At 43.7% G+C, this 27,167-nt stretch overlaps 1 protein-coding gene across 11 annotated transcripts in view; it reads left to right on the forward strand.

The window, feature by feature from the left end:
- The window catches only part of robo2 (roundabout, axon guidance receptor, homolog 2 (Drosophila)), a 292,597-nt gene that overhangs the window by 129,643 nt on the left and 135,787 nt on the right, over positions 1 to 27,167 (forward strand). For 10 of the 11 annotated variants that reach the window (XM_027280133.1, XM_027280137.1, XM_027280140.1 and 7 more), the window contains one exon: positions 22,450 to 22,776. In XM_027280133.1, the coding sequence (XP_027135934.1) occupies positions 22,450 to 22,776 (327 nt within the window). Of the gene's footprint in view, positions 1 to 9,434; positions 10,234 to 22,449; positions 22,777 to 27,167 lie in introns of those variants that run through there. The other variant, XM_027280136.1, reaches the window with a different exon arrangement.

The raw sequence follows: 27,167 nt of genomic DNA on the forward strand, positions 1-27,167 counted from the left end.
AATGGAGCAAATTGAACAGGTTTCCCGGCCTACCTCTATAATGAGAGCCCCCTCTTCTCTGCCCCACCCTCCCCCACTCCCACCATCATCCTGAAGTCTATTGTTCACCTACAGTTAGGGTCAGAACTGCCGAGCGGTAATTGTATCACTCTGACCCTCTTTTGGTTTTTATTTTGTCAGAGGGACCTGCTCTTTATTGGGTGCAGGCCATCCCTCAGGTTGTAAAAGCTACCGTGCCCCTCCTCCAATACCTAGGGACAGGGGTGCTGCCTGCCAGCGATCAATATGGCAGTGTCGTTAACTGGATTTGTTGCTGTGGTGCTTGCTTATGAGGCAGCAATTAGAGTGTGAAGTGGCAAGGCCAGGGTACGAGGCTGCGGCCGTGCGAAGCTTGGCCCTCGGGGTGGGGGGGTGGTGGGGTGGGATGGAAATGTCAGGGGCACAAGCCCAGTTTCATTAGAGCTTGAAGAGACTATGACGATCCATACTGTCTGTGTAATTCATTCGGCCGAGGGGGGTTAGAATTATTTGTGGGGGACAGTTAGCAAACATAGAAAGAGGTCACAGGTGAGGAGTGGCTGTAGAATGTCGCTCGCTGTGAAATCCACTTACACCCTGTGGAATCCACTTACATGCCTCCATTGTTTTATTGTCAGATTAGTGGTTTGAGGGGAGCTTAGCCTGAATGATGCAGCTGAACTACAGTACAGCTTCTTGTCATGTAACAACTCAACTGTCATTCACAAGTGAAACATGCAGCATATTCTTCTGTACAGTCCTCCCTCAAACGTCGTCACCTGCTGCTTGTCGGCATTTATTGTTTTTCCTATGTTTGTGTGTATGTGCGAGTTCAGGCCTCAAAATAATTACAGGCCAGTACGGTTGTGTCCAGCGTCATCTGTGTCAGACAATCACTCAGCTCAGATTGGTGACATTGAGGCATTTATGGTGGTTTGGATGCCCGAGGGTCCCCCCCAGTGTCTGGATATTTTTCTCTCCCCAGAAAGGGTCATGGTGTCCCTAATAGAGCATGGGGAAAGGGGTGCCCTAATGTGTCATTTGGGATTGACTCTGACCTCGGGCTCTAAATCACTTTGTATTTTGGGGGACAATTAAGTTTGAACCTCTGATGTGCGCTGCTTTCATCTGATTCTGTCGATGAGTCAATGTCAGAGTCAGTGTGTTTTATTCAATGCAGTGGTCAGGCAGGCCAGAAGGTATCGATAAAAGAGAGTCTAGACATCTAAAATTCTGATTTATCATTACATATTTAGTTTAGTTTATTTCATTATAACATGTGCGAGTAACATAAAGTAAGATGAAAACTAAGAAATCCAATAAGAATACTCAAAACAACAATAAGAATAGTCAAAACAAAAATAATAATGTGAACGCAACATGTCCGAAAAGGAGTAGGATGAAGGATATGCTTATTTAAACCTACCCCTTCTCCAGTTCCCAACATATATATTTTCATAAAAAAAGAAATTTCCGCTTTCATATCAAGCTGCTTTGGTAAACTTATATTTATGTGATCAAATGAGCTTCCTGCTACAAAGTGACTATTTGTTCGTCATTCTCAACCACAGCAAGTCATCCTGGACGGTGTCACATTGCTCTGTGGCGCTACACACGATAACATCACACATTAAAGCATGCAACAAATTTTAGTTTCTGGCATAAGGGGGACAACAGATGTTCAAATTGTCCCAGGCCAGCAGGGTTACCCAATCCGAATATTGAGATTAATGTTTTCCCCCTCCTAACACCTGACCGAAGGCGAGGAGCAAAGCAGACAATTTAAAGGACACGAGGGGGGGGTAATATTGTTTTTCTAGTCATGATTACAACCAGTTTAGAATGTACAGAGGAGACACGACGATAGGGAAGGTTTAAGGAGCGACATGAAAAAGCGGTGAGAGGAGCAGTTTTAATTCTGGGCTCTGTTCCAAAAACGAGTGCATAGTTGAAAGTGTAATGGGGTACATATTCAGTGAGTGTAATCTTGACTGTGTACAAAAAAGAAACCTTTTAGCAGATTAAAGCTGAGTTTTATTTTTATAAACTGTATACACATTCACATTATATACACAAAATGTTTTTTTTTTTTGCTGAAATAGGTACTTTATTATGTTTAGTGTTAAAGTTTTAGTGCTGAAATATATTAAACATAATACTTTATACTGTACCATTTTAAAGGTTTGGGATTGCCTGCCACAAAAGCTTGATTCAGTGCAGTCAGATGACTGAGTACTCTATATTTTTAAATTAGCCTTTCATGCTTTTAGTTTGTAGCTTGCAAATACACTCTAAGAGCCAATATTGTATTGGAGAACATGGACGACAAAACGCTGTAGAACAATTCAGCCAGACTGACAACTGAAAGAGCGGAAAGAGACAAAGATCACCACGTCTGACTTTTCCATGACTGCAGCTGCTCCTCTGCAAACTATAAGCTATTTTGCACTCCCGATCTATAGAGGGTAAGCAGAAAAGAATGAGCTTGTGTATTACAAAATGCCATCCTATATACAGTATATAATGCAATTCAATACAATAAACACTGACTTTAATATAGAGATACTAGCTTGCAGCATGACTTACAGAATAATGTGATTACCTCTGTACGTTTGCTACCTGCTAACACAGAAAATAAATTGCGTGACTTCCAACAATTGGATAGTTTAGCAATCCTTAAATACTGTTTATTGATCACATGCCAACGCTACAGAAGGAGCTTTAATTAAACTCTTAGTTCATTCTCACACCCGCTCCGCTTCCCCCAACAAAGAATAAGAAATATTTACAGCAGCTAATGTGGGCATATTCTCAGTGATATTAAACAGGAATAGCCGGTGCACCATAAATAAAAACCATATTTGGTAATGGGCAAAATCATATTTACAGTATAGGCCATAATAATATACAAGGCTTGAGAGCAGTAATGCTTACTGCTGATGCAATAAAACACAATATGTCAACACAGCCAGTTATAGATGGGACAAAAAATGTAAACAATGGCTATTCTAGCACATGCGTATGTGCTGATGTAAATGTGACAATGCTAGCAGGAGGCAACGCGACCGACTGACGTGAGAACCTTTCCAAGAAAATCTCATTTCCTCTCATTAAATACACATTTATTTAGTTAAATTTGCTACAATAAACACTAGAATGAGAAATGTGCAGTGAACATACCGTCGTTTACGAGGATTAAACCGTGTGAGAAACTCAACAGGTTAATAATGGTATTCATAGTTACACAATGCATCTCACACATTTAAACGAGCCGTGCTTCCTGTCTTGTAAAGTTTTATTCTCCCCAACAAGACTTGTAAATTCTTGTGCCCTGATTGAGGATGCTCATGCCAAGTCTTGGGGAGACTTGGTGGTTTTTTTGCAATAATGTTTTTAATGAGGCTGGAAGGAAATTACTATGAATAAATGATGTTGATGGCTTAAATAAATCCATTTGTTTGGGTTACTCGGCTGTTTATGAGACCAACTGTGCCGTTTTCAGAATTTCCTGCGGGGGTGATGAAAATAAATAACTTCCTACTTTAACAGACAATTGTATATAAGATTGACACAGTGGGTTTCCGTATGCCAAATATGAAAACAGTCCTATCAGTCTTTAGAGTCTGGTCAGCTGTGCAGGACTAAGGAGATACAAACCAGAGGAGCCAGACCCCTGGTAATGATGTCTGTAGCTGTGTGTGTGAGGAGGAGGACTGCAGAGAGGAAGGACAATGTCTTAACTGATAAGGAGGTTGGAGAGATACTTGAGAAGCTCTTGTCCTCCCTTACTCTCATTTCCTCCCTTCTGACTCGTCACAGCTCAAGTATTCACTTCTCACTCATTAGCGGCTGCTGCCCATCGCTCACTAGAGCAAACTGTTTACCCTGTCCTGTCATGACAATGACTAGCACCCTGTTATCAGGGTCTGCCCTAGGTGGGGGATGACAGTTGAGATGAGTTTCCACAGAGGCAGATTAAGCGGCCATGTTCAGGAAAAAAAGTAGGCCAGCTAATTAGCTTCAGCTCTCAGGACCCCGGGAGTGGGCTGTTTTTCACCTAGACAGGGAAATTCCATGACAGGAATGTGGTTGAAGAAGAGGAGCTGGAATAGCTAATAAGAGTGGGAGGAAAAGAGAGCTTGACATAAATAGAAAAAATGGAGGAAGGAGACAAGATCATCTTAGAAAGTTTACTTTGGATTCCCCACAGCTGAACTCATGGTGTACTTTACAGGTTGCCTTTTGACATTTGTGGGTTTGTTAGCAGCTTCTTTTCAACTGACTTTTCAGGGAGAGAATAGACGTTAGCGCCTGTGTACATGACTAAATGTAAAGGTTTGTTTTCCATATGAAATATATAATATCTTTGCTGGTTGGTTGCCTAGAAAAAAATAACACTACTCACTATTAAAAGGATAAATGAAAGAATTAAAATAATACAAATTGAAGTTTATGTGTCATGATATCATACGTGAACACATTTCTGGTTTTGGTTATTTCACAAGTAGGTGGGCACAGCTGGGAAAAAAAGGTGATGTTGTATATTTCTGTGCACCAATCAGAGTTTAGCAACATTTGAGTCAAAATGTGGCTTCATTTGTCAGGTCACTGTCAAATCTGAGGAACTCACACACACAAAATATAGCAGTGCAGTTGCTGATTGCAGACCCCTCGCCTCCAAAAAAAAATCCTGTATTTCTTTATTTTTCAGGTGATTATACACTAATGAAAACATAGTTATGCATATTATATTTCATTTCTGCCATATTTTGTAAATAGAACCTGCTAGATCTGATACACTGGGCCTTTAAACTTAACATTGACTTATTTAGAAAGGAATATGTAATAGAGGAATACTCAGGGGCTTTAAGGTTATGCATGAATGTGGCCCTTGCCTCTTAGTTGTTGCTTGTTCCAATAAATCTGCAACAAAATCGCACACCCAGAGCTGTTTTTTTCTCTCCACATGAAAGTGAGCGAAGAACAGAAAATGACAGAGGTGAACTTGATGTCAAAAGTTAGAATTCCAACGCAGTAATCCTAGTTTTGCAACATTTGATAGGGTGCCCCTATCTCGCTTCCTGTGCCTTTCAGTGAACGCAGAGGAAGACTGGGCGATGCATTACATACAGACTTTATGTCCTGCTGATAGAAGCCTCTCTCCACATTGAGCTCAGGTGTCGTGTCCTCCATACTTCCTCCATCTGTCCAGGCTCGTCCTTAAGCCCCTCTGAGGGAGTATCAGAGAATACAGAATTTAACATGTGTGGCACCGACTTCTATTAAATCTTTTATTGCTCTGATAATAAACCCAGATCTGCTGTGTAATGCCTCCAAAAACTTTGGGTCTTGTAAATGCCCCCCCCTCTTCCATGTATCATATTAAAGCCACAAGCCTAGATAGCAAAAGCAGGCCTCACTGCTGAGGCTCCGCCAGCAGTCAGGGTCTGTACGGCCGCCCACATTTCTGGACAGAGATTTCCCTGAATCCTTACTCAGTAGTCGTATAACCTTTCTGTAGCTGTGTGAGTCTTATCCAGTGCTGAGCTGTGTGATTTGCATTGTTGGACGATGCATCATAGTGAGAGGTTTGTTACTTTTTCAGCATAATGTGATATTGGGATGTGTGTATCAAAGAGTGCGCGGAGAGGAGGGAAACAGAGATATCTAATAGATCTATGGACTCTGTGTCATGCTGGAACTGAATCTGTAAAACTTGCTAAATAAGAACGTAATATTTCAGCGGATGTTAACGCGCACGTTGTGACGTGTTTGTGAGTTATGAGCGTGCTGTGCTGTGTGTGTGTTTGTGTGTGTGTTTGTGTCTGTCAATGCATTGTACAGGAATGATTGTGTCGGTGTGTGTGCCTATGTGGGTGTTATTGCCGAGGATAGTGCGGAGCAGAGCGCAGCTTAATATCTATGTTTGACATAGAGGCCCATTAATAAGGGCCTGATCCGAGCCCAGTGACAGGACTGCTGACAGAGGAGGATCATGGGGAAGAATCATGCCCTGCTGTGGGAGCCTGGGCTGCAGGTAGGCCCATTCTGCCTTCCCCAGGTGTCATTACTGATGCTGGGGAGGGAGCACTGGAGGGAGGGTCGCTACTGACATCTACATTAATCACCCCTCCACACATCAACTCCTCCCCCCTCCGCATACGGCCGCCCCCCCACATCTAGCTCCTAATCATCCCCACACAGAGACCCAAACCCAGTAAGGGGATACTCAGCCATGAAAGATATCCAGCTAAGAGCTCCCCAAATACCACTCTGATCTGATCGTGAGTGATGCTGCTACCTGAACCTCTGACCTGGCTCACAATTAAAAACACTTTTCTCTTTCTCCCCCAGACACACACGTACAGACAGACGCAGCCTCACCACACGTTCTGTCACTGTCTATGTTTGATTCATAGTTTGCATTCAAATTGGACCTCACTTAGACGCAGTTAAAATGCAGAATGTCTGTCCTGGAATGTGCCTGAAACGCCTCAGCTTCTATGTATAAAAACAACAACACTGCAGCACTTTATGTTCATGTTGCCTCACAATACACTGAGCCACTGAATAAAAGATTTTCAGTCATTTAGAGGAAAAACGAGAAAATCGGTCCTTAATAAATGTTAGCTGCCATTTGCATCTTATATATTGATAGAAATGATTTAACTTAATTTTGCTACAAAAGTCAGTGGACTTGACCGCTTTCAAGTCATGTCACTTGAGGAGTGGACGAGGATGGATGTGGGTCACGGCAAACAACCTTCCTAATGAATGGCTCCACCCAGGATCCATCAATGAGCAGATGTTCTGAGGACAATAATGGGAAATTATCTGATTGATTATTAGTTTTGATTCAATCAAAAACACATAATTGCAGAAAAACGCGACAGTAATTTTGGCGTGATTAGTTTAGGTTAAAACAAATGATCCATTTCAGCATCTGGTGGCGAACTGAAATCATCTCTGCATGGATGGAGAAAAAGAAAAGGGCGGGTCCTAATTGTGTTTTTCTCCATATTTTTAATATCTTTGGTTTCATCTGCGTCATCGTTCGTCTGTTCCAAACCACCACTCTTGCCTTGCTTACCCCCTCTGTGACATCACACTTATTTATGTGTGTTTACACCTCATCTGCATGTTCTCCGGTTTTGAAATGAAAAAACTAATCAAGCCAGCAAACCCTGTTTGTCAGTAATATCATGAATGTCACCTTAATAATAGATCTGTGCTGTTATTCCAACAGTAGAATGAAGCATAAGCTTATATTATAGTGTCCATGAGTTATCAGTCCATGGCTTAGCCCCACCATCTCATTTTTATGTAACGTGCCTTACCCTGTGTAAACACAGCCTCCAGTTTAATTAAAATAAATCCACTTTCAGCTGATATTTAGAAACCCGCTGCCTCCGCTATAGATACGGTGATTGAAAGTGTGGAATAAAAGGCCGGGGCTTGAGGGAGAATTATACTCTACTTACTTTTCCATCAATGTAGCCATACCCTCCTTTGTTTATGTTTGAAGTGTTTCTTCTTAGTAAATTACCTTTTCCCCAATTCCCCTTTTCTCTCTCTTTTATTTGCCTTGAACCTTCAGCAACACTGATGACACGATAAATTTCTGTTTGGCTCTGTGTGTGTGTGTGTGTGTGGTTGCAAGCATCTGGTAGAATCTAGGACACTATGGGGGCACTGAGAAGACAGCATTTGCATGCAGCTCACAAAACATATTAAAATATGAAGACAAATCACTGTGTCTGGCCAGCTGACAGCGCCGCCTGCAATGGGAGTAAGCTAGCAAACTTACAACATGTCGCAGTTCCCAGTAAAGCCTTAATAGGGCAAGCCCGAACATGCAGCTCGACAAACAAACGGAAGAAAAAACAAAACAAAAAACATGAACAGTCAAAGCTGTTATTAAAGGCAATAGAAGTGGTTCCCTTTTCCAAAGCCAGCCTGTCATGGGCTGTCATGGCTCTATATCTTTTATTGGTAGAGTATGGTTTTCTCCGACACCTTCAGGGCACATGCTGTGAGTTTTGATGGCTTTGTTCTATGGCTGACTTTGATGTAAGTCATAAAGTGGGAAATCCAAGCTCTTTAAGGTTGTGCTCCTTCTAGGTGCTGTTTAGGTAACAACAAAGGGGCCAGCTTGTTGGATTGATCTTACATCTCCTCGTGTTTTTGTAGCCATACTTTATTTTTCCTTTTATTTGGAGACGTTTAATGTTCTATACAGCTACATATGGATAAAACAATACAACAAGTTGCATTGGGCCTCTGTGGAGGAAGGAAAATACGGTATAAGTCTATTATTATTATTATTATTATTATTATTATTATTATTATTATTATTATTATACCAGTTATTCCATGTCATTTGAAATGACTGCGTTGACGGAGCCCCTCTGATGTGGTTCATGCTGCTGCTGAGGTGCATGCATGAGGTGATGGCACAGTTGTGTTCTGTCAGTCACATCGCTTCAGAAAATCTCTGTGTCGAGGCTCCATTTATGCTGTCTCCTCTTTTTGATGGCACAGTATTAAAAAGCCCGGTGACAGGCACGGATGCTATAATTTAGACCAGTAGGGGGAGCTCACAGCTCGTAGCTCACTCTATAATAAGCCAGTAAGACGACATGAAGAAGGTTGCTGGGCAGCAGTGTAAGACCACATATAAGACCCCCACCACCACCTCCTCCTCCTGCTCCTGCTCCTGCTCCTGCTCCGTCTCTGCACCTCAACATGTCTTTGCTCCTGACTGTCATATCACCTGTATTTGTTATTAAACACCGGGCTGTAGTGATTTTCCTGTGTGCTGTCTTTGTCTGCACACTTTGGCCTGGAAAGCACATAACATTGGTATGCAGAGAGGCCCTGTGCAGGAGCTCGGTCAATCACTCATTGATTTCTGACAGAGATCATATTTACAATTCCGCCTCAATATCTCAATACATTACCATCCATTTACCATGCAGCATATCCTTTTCTTGCCTCTACACAGATGTGAAGTGTATTGATTAGAGGCCTGAGCATATTCTGACATTGTGGATTACATTTTTAATCAGACTGTCTGTCTGTATTTTTTTATTTTTCCTAAATACGTCTGTGCATTATAAAAGGTTATTCTACCTGTTGGCTCATTTCCCCACATGTCCACTCTTATACTAAGTAAATAAGCTGGTTAACCTATCTGTATATTATCAGACGAGATTTGTTCTGCAGCATTCATCAGTGCAGTATGTGGCAAACCTTTATGTAAAGCTGACATAGTTTGTGGTTTCTCTCTCTTACCTGGAGAGAAAAGGGCTCACTGCTCTAATCTTCATGACTGCAGTCAGATCTAGACTGAGATCCGAGCTCTCCTCCGACTTTTCCTTCCTTCCTCAGTCTACCACCCTGTTCCCTCCTCTCGCTACAGCAGATCCGTGTTTCGCGCAAGTGTGTCAAGCTTCAGTGTGGTGTGCTGCGGGCTGTGCCGGGTGCGCATAGACCGTGCGCTCCTAGCGGCAGCGCTGTTGAAACCAAAAAAAAAGAAGCAGAGCGAGAGAGAGAGAGGAGGAGGATGTTGAACTGACTTGTAGTATGACTGTACATTTACAGCGCTTTATACCAGCCAAAGCACATGGGTCTTTTGGGAGCTGGTTCCCGTTGTAATAAAACAACTTTTTGGGAATGCGCGAGAGTTGAGCGTGAACCGAGCCATGTGTTGAAGTGTGGAAAGCCCGCTGAAGATTTGAGAGGTGCCACAGACGCGTCCTGAGGAGCCGAGGAGCTGCGGAGAAGTGCGCAGCCTGCGTTTGTTTTTGCACTCTGGACTTTAATTCTGTGCCTGTTTCTTCAGGCTCTCGGGGCTCCAGCCCGTCGTAGCAGGTCATCTCGGAGAAATAGCACAAATTTCGGATGAACTCGCGGGGCAGGCGGTGATAATCATCAAAGACCGAGAGTTTGGTGGATATGAACACCCCGAGTAGCTCCGGGTGACCTACTCTGAAATGGATCCTCTCAATTTGTGGACATTTAAACTGGCTTTTGTCCGTAACTAGGACCTGTCCAGAACTCCCAGAAACACGGAGCACACTTGCCTGTCATTTCGGACATATATTTCTGCAGTGAAATCGAGGATTTGCGCGCCCGCAGTGGATGTTTAATATGCTAGTATGGGTCCGCTAGCGTTCATCCTTGTTGGTGGATTACTGTATTTTCAAGTTGATGGTAAGTTTCCTAATGTGGGTTTTAGTCTAAAACTTCTTGTATTTATTCAAATATTCAGTTGGTGTTTTGCACAGACTTCACCTCACAGCCTCACTGGCCATTTTTAGGTTGTTTTGATGTAATAAATCTTATAAATTCATGTTGTTGGACTGAAGTTTACAAAAAAAAAATCATTTCATGAATTTGATTATTGAGTTTTGATTATTGAAGAACTCTTAAGTCTGTTGTCTGTTGATTACAAGGCTGACCTTCTGGTGTTGTGACAAATATGTCGCCTCATCGCTGTGATTATTTACCTTTATGTATATTTTCTATATTCTCATTAAACACAGCACATATTAAAATAAAACATGGACAAGCTGCTGAATTCAACAGATAACACTTCAGCTCATGGTCGCATATCAGGAGGTGAAAATTAGGGCAGAGATGAGTTGAATTTTTTCCCCCTCCAGTGCAACAGATAGAAGAAGCAGCTTGTGTTTTTAAGTAGTAAACATTATTGATTCATGGTGATTTAATTCAGTAAAAAGGAGTTAGCAGTTAGAAAATGTGTTTTTCTTTCTGAGACTGAAGCAAAGATCTCTTCATATGAACGAGGTTCTGTTACAGAGGCTACAGGTTATCTCGCTCATGCAGATATGGAGATAATATTGTTGATTTTTTATTATTATTAATGGCATACAAATACCAAATATCAGTGATAATAACATGGAAAAAATAAAAGTGAAGTGATCTGACACAGCTGAGAGTAGTTTGGACCTGTGGGTGGGAGGCTCACTGTCCTGCAGGTGTTTGGTAGATGTGCTGTGAACGCCCTGCTTCTGCTGGAGTGGATGAATGGCACTGTGTGGTCACTTCGCTTTACGATTTCAGTGCGTCGTGGTGTAAGCCGGCTTAAGTCCAAGCTGGGACAGTGCCCCCATTTTTTTTATTATTCCCCATTTGTTTGATTAAACTTTAATAATGACGCAAATGAGATTGATACTGTTTCATTCCTGCAGCCAAAAGCTTCATCCCTCCTCATCCAATCTGCTGCCCGCTGAGTGCTAAATCAGCATCTTTTTTTTTTTTTCTGTCTTTCTTTACGATTTTACAAGGCTTCTTGGGATTCACTGGCCTACAAGAGGACTGGTTTAATGGAGGAATTAAAACAGCCTCAACTGCAGAGTTAATGTGATGACTCACATCAATCATCAAAATAGGAGGGCTTAGGCGATGGAGATCGTGACTGGGATTGGTCCAACCTGTGACTGTTGGAATGATGGGCGTGATTAAGATTTATCACTTATAAAAAGCATAAACCTTTGTGCGATTGAATTGGACACACCTTTTCACAGTTGTGTCTCTCTCTCTCAGACAAAGTGGACTCATGATCATAGAATGAGGAAATAATGCTCCTGACCAGTCACACACTGGGACATTATATCAGTACTATGTTGTGAGCGATGATTCACACATGTATTTGCTTTGTATTGTTTGTACAACTTAGCAGTATGCATAAAGCTGAGAGTTTTTGTTGTCACTGAATTCAAGAGCTAGCGAGGCTCCATTTTTCTTCTCTTTCACCTGTCAACTCTCGCTTTTGTTCTTCACAGCTGCGTGTTTTGGTTCTGAAGCAGCCTTCATGCCTTCTGTAGTTAGCAAATCAAGTCCTCTTTTCTGCTGGGATTTGAATATTTTTCTTTTTCTTTCTTTTACCTTTTTTTTTGTGTGTCTTTCACTCCGTTCAGCCAAACCCACTGGTTGCTAAGCAGTGGCTGATGGCATTGCTTGCTAGTCCAGAGGGAGAGGGTGCACAGCTCCCCGGGAGCAGTGGATCTTCCCAATCATTCGCCTGTCACCCTCCTCCCCCCTACCCCTCTCTTCCTTGCTCTCCACCTCCATCCCTGCAGAAGCCACCCATCACCCAGCCCTTTTCAGAGGTAATCTGAGGGTCCTTGGAGAGGGAGGAGCTTCCTCTAAGAGTCCACTTAGGCAGACAAAAAGGTCTGGAGTTGTATTCAGTGGGCAGAATTGCCAACAAAGCCAAGCCTTGTGAATGGCGTCAGTCACTGTTTAGTGTGGTGTGAGTAATACTGCTAGGGTGTATGAAAAAGGGAGAGAAGGTGAGATGGAGAGAGACTCAGGGGAGAAACTTAGTGTTTGTTGGGTGTCGTTGCCAGGGTGGGAGGAGACGGGATTGTTTTGAGACCTGAGAGAAGATTGTGCATCTGAGGATGGGGTTGTCACACTTTTTTAAAGAATCTGATTGATCGCTGTAGAAGACATTTCCAGGAATACATCAGTCGGCAGCTGTCTGGTTATCTCGTAAAATCCAGCGTGCTGCTTTTGAAGCTGGATTAGAACATGCTTTGCATAGTGGACATGCACTCCTGACCCTGTGCTATTCTGAGATCTCCTGCATGCTTGTGCCTGATGTAGGAGCTGGTGACATCACATCCATCCTTGGTGACACCCTGCGAGGTGCTGAAATATGGCCTAACTTAAATCTGTCTAAGAGGCTACAGGGGCCGACAGTTGGGGTCTTCGTTGGCATTAGACAGTGAACAGCTCTCTATCCGACAGCAGGGTTGTGGTTTCAGTAATGCTGAGTCAAGAGAAACTCAAACCAGGAGTGTGGTTGTGTACGTGCTGGGGAACAGAGGATGGGATGGGGAGATAAAATGAGTGTAATCGAATAGAAAAAAAGAAAACTGAGAGAAGAGTTGTTCAACAACACAATCTTTTAAATGGAAATGGCGAGGATGAGGCTTTATTACCAACACACCCTGGAGACTAACAGCTCTGTTGATGGTCATGATTGAATGAGAGCAGTTTAAAGTACTGCCCTATAATGGAAAGTAAGCCCAGATTAAAATAGTGTAGGTGAATGATGAGGCAGGCTGAGGTCATTGTGTAAGAGCCATTGCAATGTCTCGCCCCAAATGTGATTGTTCTGCTTGAGTTGGCAGCGTTTAGGCAGCGTTATTGTAATTGCGGTTCATTTGCTGGAATGGGGCTGCTGTAATGATGAACCCTCATCTGAGATCTACAGGAAGCTCCTCTGTACTGCCTCCCACGGTCTCATCACTGTCAAGGAAGACGCTCTTCCCCTGCGTCAAAGAAACACGACTATTTATTCTCTGATTAGCATCAAAAATGAGTGGAGAATGAAGACAAAGGTTGGTGATCATAAGAGGAAGTGAAGGGAGGGGGGCACAAAGAATGGAGTGAGCACTTGTGTGAGTGATAAGTGTTACTTGGCCAGTGACGTGGGCCTGTCAACTCCTATGATGTTTTAACAGCCAAGTCAGGGCCAGCCCGTGGATCACATTTCAGCAGCCATCAACTCGCTGCACGTTCAACAGACTCTGAGCTCTGCGTGCTTCTCCAAAGTCGAAAGTACTAATCCTTGATCACTCAAAAATGAAAAGGGTTCACAGCTGTTTTCAATTCTGGGATCATACTGGTTAATGCTTTTTACATTTTCATAGTGCAGAAGTGGTAAGAGAGTAAATGTCAGAATCAGACTATGCACATGGCTGCTTTTGCTGTAAGACCAGGAGAATGCATTGTAGGTAATACCATTTCCCCCTGTTTTACCTCCGCTTTATTAAGTTCCAGCCAAGCATACCCCTGACATTTACAGAGCAGAAAAAGGCCTAATGCATTGACGCTTTGCTTAGAGAAACAAGACAAAAAGAGAGCTTACAGCAGGAAAAGATATCAACACTAACAGGTAGGCGGCAGTAAAGAATACCTATTTTCCTCAGACCCATCTCCTTCACTATCTGTCTCTTTCCCTCACGTCCACACACTTCTCGTTTTTCCATCCATGAGGGTGGAATTCAAACACTGAGGGGGGGTTGCTGTACACCTGCGCTGGCCCTATAGCTGGTGTGTGGAGATAGGGATGGGGGAAGAGTGATATGATGAATTGAGCATGCTGACTATGAGGATAAGCAAGCGGTCAGGGCCTTCACCTGTCTCACACACCTGTACTTACAGAATCCACACCTGTGCTTACCCTCCTGGGCCCCTAGACACATAATCCTTGCTCTATTCTCTCGCTGCCTCTGTTTGCCAACAGACGATTAAGGCTTTAAGGCAGGCCAACAGACAGAAAATGTTGATCTAATTACTGTCATATAATCCCCGATGATGAGATGATAGTGAATGAACCCTTATTGATCAATGGCAAATACGCATGTAGTCAGCGGTTGCAATTCAAACTGCCTCCGTGTAGGACAGATTACTCTGTTGCAGTGTGGATGTGATGAGCATTCTTATCTCCACGAAACTTGATTATCTTAAGAGCACGCCAAAAAGAAGGCAGTACACAGAACAACACGAGCCTGTGGAGCCTCAAACTTTCTAGAAGAGACAGCATGTTTGCCTTATCAGTGTTTTTATGTTGCGTACTGCGCTGAAACGTTGTGTCTGGGGAAGCGTCTAATTATTCCGTATTCTGTTGCCCTCACTCTGCCCTCTGGTTGGTTGTCTTACAGCAACCTTCAGATAGACAGGATGAATGTCAAGGTTGGATGACTCATAAAAGTACATATAACTAGACAAGCTGATGCATGCAAGCCAGCATACACACTGTAAACACGCAAAGAAGCATACAAATGCATAATGGCAGCCATGAAGGCACTGGGGTTGCACCAAGCATTTATTTTGCAAGAGGCAGCACATAAAATTCACATGAGATGAATGAAAAAAACATTTAGGGCATGCTGTATTAGTTCACATCAGGCTTTATCGGACATACCCGGTGTATTCCTAGACATTATCACACCCGCTCTTGTTTTCCTTCTTCGTGTTTCCAGTCAGTAACACACGTCCTTGTTCTTCACTGTCAGGAGTTTGCGTGACAGCTGTACCTGAGTCGAGTGTCTCACCAGTGTCTTGAAGATGAGGTCAGGCCTGGTGATAAAAATGCATGAGCTGTCTCTCAGTGTGAGATGTGTGAAGATGGACAGCCAGAGCATGACACTCGAGCACACATCCGTCACACACAGCAGTAGTCCAGCGCAGCTGTAATGCCGCTCAGAATGGTAGTGCCAGTGAATAAGTGTCTTGTTCTACCATCTCCATCCCTGGCCTTGTCTATGGATCACCCAGCCATGACAGCTCGGTTCCTTTTCTTCCCCGAATCTAACCGTGGAATCTAACCCAGTGGAGGTGTATCACTCCAAACTATAAACCATGACTTACAAAACTAGTGTTTTAGTGTAGAAGCTGAATGAACCTGGAGCTTTTCCTGACAGACTGATATGTCCCTGCATGTCAATGAGGGCATGTCAACATTTGACATATGTTGGGATGATGAATTGCAAATACTATATAATGTCATTAGCATTGACTTATAGTGTTGCCTTGTAATGTATTTCTGAATAACCTTGTTGTGTAATCAGTGTCTATGTGCTAATATATGCTGTAATATGCAAAATTATATTAACAGTTCAGGCCAAGCAGCCTGATTTAGCAGCAGTCACATAAGACATTTAGAAGATGAACATGTTAATGCATACATAATAGATTGATGAGTAAGAGGCTTGTTCTGTCAGTGCTGTGGGAATGTGTTCCTGTTATGTCCCTCCTGCAAAAACATGGCAGCACACTGCTTTGTAAACCGAGCCGCCGTGACCAGGCGTGAGTTGATTTACTGTACATAATGGCTCCTGGTGAGACTGGCTTTGTGGTTAAAGTCTCAGTGTGGAACAAGGCACGAGCCAAGTGTCACAACCCTCACGGTGGATAGGAAGAAAGCCTTAATCGCATCCTTGAACGTTTGAACTCTCCAGCTTCGCTTCCAGGATGGTGATGATTTTCCTGGAGAGCTGCTCACAGGCATTTGTCATTTAGTGGCCCGGTAACACCCAGCCAGCGGTAGAATTATGAAATGTAGTGAGTGCATGTGTGCGAATGTGTTTGTGAGCACCATTAATAACCATCAAAGGCCATTGTTTTTTTGTGTTAGCCTGGATTTATGGGCCAGAGTAAATTGAACAAGTCCTTCATCCACTTACTCCAAGCACCCTTGACCCCGTCACCCTAAGCCAGACCAGATGAAGTGTCCCATGGAATAGAAATTTAATAAATCTCATCATGACTTGGTATACTGTAGAAAACAAACAAGGAACTATAATGGCCATTTTATTACCTCGCTGTGCTCTCTTAGATCACCACTTGGATGGTGTGTGGTTACAGCTCTTATTCCTCACACTTACATGTGGAGCTGAAGACCAGTGGTGTGGTCTGAGGGGTGACTGCCCTCATTGACATGCAGGGACACTGCCATGTGTTCACTACAGGTCAGCACCCATGGTACACCTCCAATTATCCACTCATCTCTCAACGCAGTGTATCATGGACACCTGGAGGCCTTCTCCTCCACCCTCCCCTCCCCTTTCGCCTTCATTTCTAAAGCAATAAAGCACTTATTTATTTCGCCCTATTCAATCTGCTGGGGCAGCTCAGCAATGCAGGTAAAGAGATTACAATGCTTGAGGGAGAATCAATTGATGCCATTCATTTCATTGCACTTCCCTTAGTAAGAACTGTTTAGAGTAGCCCACGCTTGAACGAAGGGAGTTGGTGAAGTCAAATTTTGCACACAGCTCACACACATATACAGATATGTATCTGGAGAACACATAAACACATAAACAACAAACACATTTACTAATTTCATAGCACATTTAGAATAAAGTGATCAAAGACATATCTGCCATAGTGATCTACTGATGACTGGAGTAAGTGGACATTAACTTAAGTCAAAGGTTACTCTACAGTAGTCCACAAGGAAGTGAGAACTATTAATCATTCACTTGACCTCTTTAAATTTTACGGCTTGTTCTGGATTAGAAATGTTGATTTTCCCAACACGTCTTCGATATCAAAGCTGCCGCCACAGTGCAAAGCAAAGGCAGGCAAGAAAATGGCTGAGCGCAGGCTGCTTAAAAGGATCTGCAGGAAAAGAGAGAGGGCTCAAGAAGAAGGTGGGGTGGTGCAGCGGGCTACATGCATGAGTGGTCCCGGCATCGGAAATCATTTAATCTGCATCACACAGTTTAGTATCCCTACCAGTGGCCTGACAGTCCCCCAGTGCTGGTGCTATACTCTTTACACTAATCATCCCATATATAGGGGCCAAGCAACACATTGCACTTCAACATAATGAGGTCTAAACTGTCCTTATGTCTTCCTCCTTTCCCTCCTCGAGTGTCTTGTTTCAAGTCAGCAATCTTAGCTCTTCTGAGACACGCCATCTGCTTAAAAAAAAGATAACATCACCCCTTCTGCTCGTGGCTACTGATAGCAGAATGAAGAGTGAGAAGGAGAGTAGTTTAAAAAAAACAAAAACAAAAACAAGATGGAAACAGCTCGAAGTGAAAGCTATGCGAATGGGCCCTTTGCAGCAAAATCAGATATTCTGTTTCCCACAGTAATCTATTTATATATTCCAACTGCATGGGGGAGAGAGGGCAAATACACAGATGCAGAGTCAATACGACCCCACCACACCACTGCCCAAAATACACTCGGAGTGGAATTCTATCTGATATTTGTTGGAGGCAAGCATGGATGCAGTGAGATGTTGAGAGCAGCTCCTAGAATTACCCCTGTGTTTGCTTTCAGAGTATAGATCGTAGCAGGAGAAAGGAGGAGGGGGGACAGTAGAGTAGAAGAGCACTGAGGCGGAACAGAGCCCATCATGTGAGCCAGCTAGCTCAAACTCCTTCCCTGTCTCACAACAGAAGATGAAACGAAAGAATCAGCTCTGCACCTGTGAACACCCTTCATTCTCGGTCTTCACTGTGAAGATTGTGCCATATATTCCAGACTGCAGGGGGCTGGGATGGACTCCAGTAGATACAGCAGCCTGTCTTTAGTGGCACGTCTGAGCTGTATGTCTGGTATTGGGGTGTAGCGGAGCTCATGTGCTGCGACGCCACTGACAGCCCACCATAAAGAAGATGAATCTCGGGTGAAGAGTGGGCTTCTTGCAAGTGTCACGGCAGGCCGATGCAGAGGCGAGGACGGCCAGTAACATCATTCTATCGCCACCTCCAGTTTCCCCCCTGCTGCTCGCTCACATTTCCCTTTTGATGACATGACGGATATGACTCTGTCACCCTCACAGCGAGGGTAGGATGTAACAGGACAGGGAGCAAGTGAAGGAGACAGAGAGATATTGAACAGAAGTGAAAAGTGAAATATATATATATATATATATATATATATATATATATACATATACTTTTCACTTATATTTAAGGAGATAGAGTGAGAGGTTGCCAGTTGAGAAAAGCCAGGAGAAGTGGGGGAATGGACAACATGGATGTAATGCATAATTCATTCCTTCTGAATTTTTTTTTTTTTTTTTTTTGGCAGGTTTTTGTTTTTGGTCAATTTGATATTCACTTTGCTCGGCGGGTTTCAGCACGTTCCGCCTCCAACATTTCACTGTCCACACAACAGTCTCACTGCGTCTTGTCCTGGTCTGTGGTTTACATGTTTGATCTTTTATGGAGTCTCAGTGACTGGAACTTTTTGCCTTGGTCTGAGGTTGCTGTTGGTTACCTGTGATCAGCGCACATGTCTGTTAGTAGAATAACTAATACCTCTTCGGGGAGCCCTTCCTTTTATGCTCCGGCTGAGACTGGTGTGGGTATTGATTTGGTTGGTGGGCTCGGATTTCTCCTGGGAGCTAATAAAAATAATTACAAAAAGATCATCAAAGGCCTGACCTTCTGTTGCACACATGAATAAATATGGGACAAAGATAATAGAAAAGACCCCTTCTATGTGTGTGGTCAAGGCAGTATAAGTTGTTATGATAGTAAGGGTGGTGTTTTTATCCTGATTTTTTTTTTGTTTGTTTTACCACATTCATCTTTTATGCCTTTAGTTATATCAATGATGAACGCGAGAGTGTGAGGAGTCATGCTGTAAAACGGCACATTTCTTGGACAGCAGTGCATCCGATTTCAGTGAGGCTGACTTAAGTAGACTGAAAGAAAAGGCAGAAAAGAATCAGCTTCTGGTTCAGTAATCCCTCTCTGATTTCATTCTGTCTGTGCGCTTGTTTGTTTGTTCTCTGGTTCCCTGCTTTCCTCCAGGAGTGGATGACTGCACAGCAGTGGTGAAAAGTAATGGTGGTGTTATTGCAGACAGGGGGAAACAGAGCATTTTGATTGGAGCGTGTGCCCTGAGACCCAGTGAAGTGCACTCGCCTCAGCTCAGAGAGCACTTGATTGCACAGCACCAATGATCGCATTAAAAGGGCAACAGAAAGCCCATTTACCGTAAAGAGAGTGAGAAAGGGGGCCCAATAGGAAGCTGAAAATTGACTTTCACTTCTGTTAGGAACCTGGCCTGATGGCTGGGCATGTGGATGTACATTACTTTTTTTTTTTTTTTTTGGTATTTGATCTTCTTAGACAGCATCTCTAGGACACGGAAGTCGCATGAGGGCAGAGTAAAAGAAGACACACGCACACACAAAGGCACAAACATTTCAGAAGTTTCTACTTTTGAAAGTGAAACTTGCTCAACAACAACAGGCAGGGTTTACCTGTTAAGGTTATCCAGTATTGAGATTGATGTGCCGCTTCTAAAACATTTTCCATGGCATATGGGTGTGCTTTTAACCTTTTCTACCTCTGCACCTGACTACTTCCACTCAGGAAGGACACTGACCAGTCACGTCTGGCCCTCTGTGCACCCGCTCAGCTTTTTCTGGCAGTGAAAGGACAATTGTAGAGGCATCTGCTGTGTTCTTTTCCACCGGAAAGAGGAGAGCAGATGGAGACTCAAGGTTTAAGTGATTAGAAGGCAGTAGATTGGAATACAAATTGGATTTAAAGAAATTAGACTGATATAAATCGAATGGAGTCGCTGCAGTTCAGTGCTGTGCATGCGTATTGGCCTTAGTGAAAAGCCACCGCGGGGCCTGTGGATTATAAGGGAAGCAGATGCTCCAATGAGATAAGAATAAATGTGCGTTTGACACTGCATCTGAGGGAGACGGGGGTCTCTGTGTCCGTCCTTTATCTTGCCCTCCATTTATCAATGTCACAGTGTTAATTACTGCTTCATTTATTTAGTCACTTACCGCCAGAATACAAACTTGCTCCTCTGCCCCTGCGCTGACAGGGAGACCGGCTGCTTGCTAGATTACTGTTACCTACCACTGGTGAAAGAGGCTGGGTTAAAAACCGCCGGCGGCAAACTGTAGGTTTTTGTTCTACCATCAATCATACATCTTCGGGTCTAATGCCAATGAGATTAGATCATGCACTCTGGGAGCAGGCTATCACTACCCCCCTTCTGCTACAAACCCCTGTCTGTGGCCCCACTTAGAGCAAGACACTAGGCCTGATCACTAATCAATGACAGGGAAATGGAGGGAATTAGCCCAAATTAGGGAGAAGAGAGAACAGACTACCTCCTGTCCAGGGGTCAATATGCCACTGTCTGATGCCTGATCCCTCTTAAGACAAATGGTGGACCAGTACAGCATGTTTCCATGTACGTGTGTAAACGTGTGCACCCACGTTCACCACAGTGGGGGTCTTTGAGGTGTGTTTTGTGCTGATGAGTGGGTTTCTGAGTGCGCCCGTCCTTTCGCTGGGAGACTCCTGGGGAGAAAAGACCAGGGTACAGCGTGTCCCAGGTTCCCCTGGGAGATTCAAGTATAAGGGGTAGTGGAACATGTGCAAACCCAGGCAAACAAAAGAACTGGAACCTCCAATGTTTAGCCTTAATCCCATGTTGAAATTATCCCTTACATCAGCACAAAGGCGTATGTGGTACACTGCTCTTCTGTGCAGCAGGCATCGTCCTATTACCCGACTGCACCGCCCCGGGGAAGGGCACAACTCAGCTCAATCACATGCACACCTGCAACAACTAATTTTAAGACAAAGAGCTGGGCACTCTACTTAATACAGCACTGACTGGTTAACATTTGGCTGCCAGCTGAATCAGAGTTATTGATGGGGTATTGAATGTGGTTCAAAAGAAAGAGGATAAAGGAAGGGCTGTTGGAAAAGTTTGCCTTAGCTCTCATTTCCCTAACGGTGTTGTTGTTTGATGCTGGATCAAACTCTTTGATTGTTGCATGGTTCTCTCTGCCTCTGTGATGTAAATGTGTGGCCTACAGCGTCTTATCTCCACGGTTAAGACCTGGTCACAGGCGCACACAGCACTCTGACTTGGGGAGCATTATCTTAGCTGCCAGACTCCCAGAGCTCACCGACTGCAAGCCACAATGAAAAGGAGTGGGCCGAGGTTTTTCAGCCACAGGGGGATTAGCTTTTGACATTGGTCTGGACCACGGCATTCATATTCACATCACATGTGTACTTCTGCAATAGCAGACTCAAACGTTTAACTTGTTTGCACCCCACTGAAAGCCAAATATATCATTTGGGTGTGTGTGTATAGTTCAGATGTAAGCTGACTGTATGCCTCCATTTGCTGTTCACCCATGGGTCCAATTACCCACAAGCCCTTGCATATAGGGTTAGAAAGAGCAGATGGCTGCTATTTGACTGGCCTGAAATGGTGATTAAAGGGTCCAATATATGTTTTTTTTTTTTTCTTTTTTAACATGTGTATAATCCAAGACAAGCTTTGGTAACTATTAGTTAGACTCAGCCATCCATTTTCTGGGTGGTGGTGGCTGCAAGCTAAGGAAAACAGCACTATGTCCTCACCAGCTGTGTTAATTTTGGATTAATATTGATCTAAAATCACATTTTATCAGAGTGCTGGCTGTGTTTGTGATTTCTCCCAGCTGCTTGTGCTTTGTTTCCTTTTCAGTGGGAGCTCTATGAAGTTAGTCCGTACTTCATTTGTTCACTCTTTTGCAGTCCCAGAGGTTTTATGTCCAGTTGAAATACATGTCGTCTTTATGTTTGGTTACGATTTATTTAGTAATTTTTACTATAGAGAGATTTATTGATATAATTAACACTACACCTGAGCCACATCCTGCAGCTCCTTCTGTGGTCTTCTGAGGCCTTCCCCAGATAGAGCAGATATATGATCTGTTATTTTTAGTTGTTTATTAATTTACTTCTTACTGCTTTCCTATTTTCATAATGTTCTACCTGCTGGCTATTATGTTAATGAAAAGGCCTTTTTATATTGAAATATTGAACTGAACTAAAAGTCTGTATGCTGTTCTCCTATGATTAATTGCGTCTCTTCTTCCTCCTCCAGGATCCCGTCTGCGCCAGGAGGACTCCCCACCCCGGATTGTGGAGCACCCCTCTGACCTGATTGTCTCCAAAGGGGAGCCCGCCACTCTCAACTGTAAAGCGGAGGGGCGGCCGACCCCGACAGTGGAGTGGTACAAGGATGGAGAGCGGGTGGAAACGGACAAAGATGACCCACGTTCTCACCGCATGCTGCTGCCCAGCGGCTCGCTTTTCTTCCTTCGCATCGTTCACGGACGACGGAGCAAACCGGATGAGGGAGCCTACGTCTGCGTGGCCCGGAACTACCTGGGAGAAGCTGTGAGCCGCAACGCATCTTTGGAAGTAGCATGTGAGTCTTTCTTCTTATTTTCTCCTATTTGCTGCCTGGCAGAACTTATACTCATATAATTTAATACATTTGGATAAGCTGTTTCCATATGATGGAAAGACTGAATTTACATTAAGCACAAGAAAATTCAGAAATAATAAGAAGAACATTTCCTGCCAACAACAACTATATAAACGGTTTTGTCCCCATCATACATAATGCGAAATGACACTGTCTTTACTGTAGAGAATAACAGAAAACAAATCAACATTTAATTTCAGGCAGATGTAATTATTCTATTTTTAAGAGCTGATTTCATCTTGTTTTTGGTATTCTCTATTTGCAAACACTGTAATGACTTCCTGTTGTCACAGTTTGAGCTCTGCTGTGGTCTCTTTGTGTGTGACGTTGTTTGGCGGCATAATGAGTTGTGCAGAATGAGCTTTTCAAACAAGGACTTGAGATAAATTTGATATATTTCACCCTCAAGGGAGTTTTATTGAAGTTGTCGACAGACCTGTGAGTTGAACATAAAGCCTACTGTCAGACTTTATGAGAGGGACATGATGGCATGGCAGACATGGGTCTCTCCAAGGTGGGTGGGGGGCTGAACATCAGGCACAGATCAAAGTCCTGATGGACATTTGACACAGGCTGCCTGGACTGTGTTGGTGGACACTGACAGGCAGAACCTGAGCTATGGATCAAATTACCTTTGAAGATGAGCCTCCCCCCCAGCAGGCTCAGGCCGGGCTTCCTATGGAGCAGTTCCCTCCCAGGCATCTCAACTGCCCCTAAGGTGGAGCGGAAAGTCTCCATGTCCTTATGTTGTTTTAACTGGTGGTTCTTTCATGAGACATGAGCCCACTATAACATGTGCTTTAGTGATCTTTTGTGTGATTTGGCAGTTCTCAGGCATCTCATTTCATAAGTGACATGAACTTTTACATTGTAGAGTTAGCTGCTGACATTTATAAGCAATTTAGCAACACACTAAGCCCCCATTCTCCTTTATAAACACAAAACAAGCAAACCTTTTACTAATTAACAGTTTGACAATGAAATAAAAAAACATAAAAATGACCTGCAACTGTTTCTAAAGTGATGACAGTGATCAGTGGCAGTGGGATGGGTAGTTGGTTTGTGATCCTTGGGAAATGGACTTTCTATGGTAGAGAGGAGGGGGGTTGGTCTCCGCCTCTGATCCAGTCCCCTGCCCTCCCAAGAGCCCTCCAGCAGCCCCCAGGTGCTAACTGTGTGACAGCAGCTTGATCTATCGATTGCTGTAAGAGGGCTCTCCCAGTCTAAATGAAAATTCATGAAAAATTGATGAAGTCTCCAGATTATTTTATTTTTCCACCCTCTTACTGTTTCTTAGCCTGTATTTCCACTACGCCCTTTCTCTCTAATGTTATATGGGTTGAGCAGCAGACGGGGTTGAATACAGGCATTGACTGCTTGAATGGCTTAAAGGTTGATGGGTGAGGGGTCAGGAGGCCAGGAGACGAGGGGATAAGAAAGAGCTCGAAAGGTGAAGAATTACGAACACGCGTATGATGGGTTTTACCTCTGATTCCAGGTTGGAGAGCGAGAGAGAGGTTCAGGCCAAAGCCTCAGGCCTCAGTCTGAATAAACAAGGATAGAACTATGCCAGCATTTTTACAAAAAAAGTACACCATCATCTTCAAGCAACACACTGTACGGGCCAAACAAATGTGTACTCAAACGCCTTACAGTGCAAAAATCTCCATGTAGTGCATTCCCTGTTACCTTGGGCTAATTTAGTGGTCACCTTGTATGCACTGTCCCAGATCCAGGTATAAACATCTCTGCCGCATCTTGGCATTAATAAGCTTTATAACAGGACTGTTCAGTCCATCTTTAGGCATAGCTGAAATCAGTGGTGCCGCCGTCACTAAAGGAGACACCAACAGGGATGGATAAAATGTTTAAATGAATTAAAACGACTCTCCATTTCCATTCAATTGTTCATTAAAGTGAGATCAGATCTTCCAATTCCACTTATAGATAAACCAATATTGACACAACACTAGCTGCTGCAGTTTCGCCCATATTGACCTGACCTGACCTGACCTGACCTGAGACACTCATAGTTTTCAGGCTGACAGCAGTGTTGGCCTGACCGAGATGGAGTGTGGGTGTAGGAAATAGTTGTGCTGCTGGGTCAAGTGCAGTTCAATAGGGAAATTTACTTGATTGCGATGTGACAGTGCAATAAAGTTTTATTAAAGTCAGACAATAAAAATAATTTGATCATGAACAGATCAAAGCCCTCAGAGGCACGTCAGAGATAATGGAGGCGATGAGGAAAAATAAATGATATGCAGGTAGGTGTTATATTAAAACGTTAATGACTTGTTGCAACTTTTATGACAAGTAATCTAACAGATATTGAGTAGGAATGTCCCTCAGCTGATCTGCAGGATTGGTGTCAGAACCAATCAAGTGTCTGCCTCCGGGCACCAGAATGGACATCGTCCTCTTTTTATGGTTTGAGTGCGCCCTCTCTATCGCTGACTCTCACTGCATTCATCTTAAATATCCAGCAATGTGAGTCCGTCTCCTAACAGATGAAATAATCATATTCCACTTCTTTGTATAAATTGTAAGTATTCACCAACTATAACAAGGTGATGATCGATTCTGTGTAATTTTACCTTCATATCTGCAGCGTATTTTCTCTCCATTTCTGTTTTTGCAGAAATAAGGTTATCTAAAGCAGGACTGCTCATGTTGTCGAGTGCTCCATGCCCGGTTTGTTTCGGGTCCTGTGCTTTCTCGGCTTTCTCTTTCAGCCAGGTCTTCAGGGGAGTTGGGGGAGCAGAGGGAGGGGTGGGGTGCTAAATCCCTCTGCAATGGCTTACAGCAGTGATTAGCTTTTATCAGGTCCTGACATCCGTCTAGTGATTGTAAAGCCAAAGCTAATCGCACAAGAAAAAGCAGCATTTAAATCTATATCCATGTCGAACTGGGTTTGTGTTTATGATATGTCTCGCCCCCCACCCAACGTCTTCTACCTCCCCCTCCCCCTCCCTCGTATTGAGCACACCTTTGCCCCCCCCCCTTCCGTTCACGAGTGGTTGAGCAGGACCCCGGTGAGATAATTGAATTGCAGCTCTGAAACAGATTGAACTCAGTGTCCACTGAGTGGCGTGGCACTGCTGCATGCTGGACTTCAAGCTGGGCAGCACTCACCACTCTCTGTTTGAGGAGGAAAGGTGGAGTGGAAGGAAGAGGCCTGTGAGAGGTGCCTCTGCATTATTAATGTGGGCCAGACTGGGGCGGGCTTGTGTGGTTACTGGGCTTAGTGTTTCCTTTAAGTGTTGGATGTTGAACACACATTGTTCACAAATGGGTGGACAAGAGCATGAACTGCCTTGTGTTATCTAAGTCTGTGGCGCTCGCTTTGCCGCGTTTCAGAAGACATTTCATTACAGATGTTGTTCACTGTCCTGTACTTCAGAAGATTGAAAGCTTGTAAATGTGTTGCCTAGAGGATATCCGAGCAGTCTGCTTTGTAATCTTATTCCTCCTCACATGCTCCCCAAAGCTGACTGCAGTCCAGCTCCATGGGATGGATATGCCACATATACGATGTGCCCTCTTTTCTCTTTTCAGAATAAACTAGGTCAATGAGCAGGTTCATAAATCATTGTGAAGCCTGTGTCAGAAATGCTAGCTCCAGCCACCACAGAATAAATTGCTAGCACTGCGGATATCTGTGTATATGTAAGTGTGACAAGGCACACCTGGGGCGATAGGATCCCAAGGAAAATGTTAATTAGCCCCATCTTTTTCAGGTGGATGGGTAGCAGAATACGTAGTGTTCCAGATACAAGGATGTAGGGTGAACAGTTGCACTTTTAATTGAGTGTCGAATCTGACTCACGGCCTCTGACGTACGCGTGGTTGCGCCTGTATTAAACGTGTGTTGTCGTCTCGGGGGAAGAAGACGCAGAATCTTGAGGTGTAGCTGTGTATCATTTGCTGCATCGTTCAGTTTGTAACCTTTAAAAATGCAAATGACACAGAAATGAAACAGATGTCTTGGGTTGGTTCTGAATGCTGTTTGGAATGGGACTGGATGACTTTTAAAAAGGTCCTTTGATATCATCTAATGTACCACTTCTGCAATTAAGTGAATCGTTAGGTAACATTTGGTGCTCGTACAACAAGGTAATTAGCAGGAAAATAGAGTTGGGAGAGGTGTGAGTGGTGAAGAGAGGAGGAGGGTACCAAGCTGTTCCTGTTGTGTCCAGCATGAGGGGAAGCTAATAAAGGGACAGGCCAGAAGGAGCAGGCCAGGTGGGGAGTCAGGCTGAGCTGCACTGCAGAAGCTTTCACCAGCTCATCTGGGCTCATTATTACGATTCAGAAATGAGGAAATGGAG

Source organism: Larimichthys crocea, chromosome VII (genome assembly GCF_000972845.2).
Source record: "Larimichthys crocea isolate SSNF chromosome VII, L_crocea_2.0, whole genome shotgun sequence".
Lineage (NCBI taxonomy): Eukaryota > Metazoa > Chordata > Actinopteri > Sciaenidae > Larimichthys > Larimichthys crocea.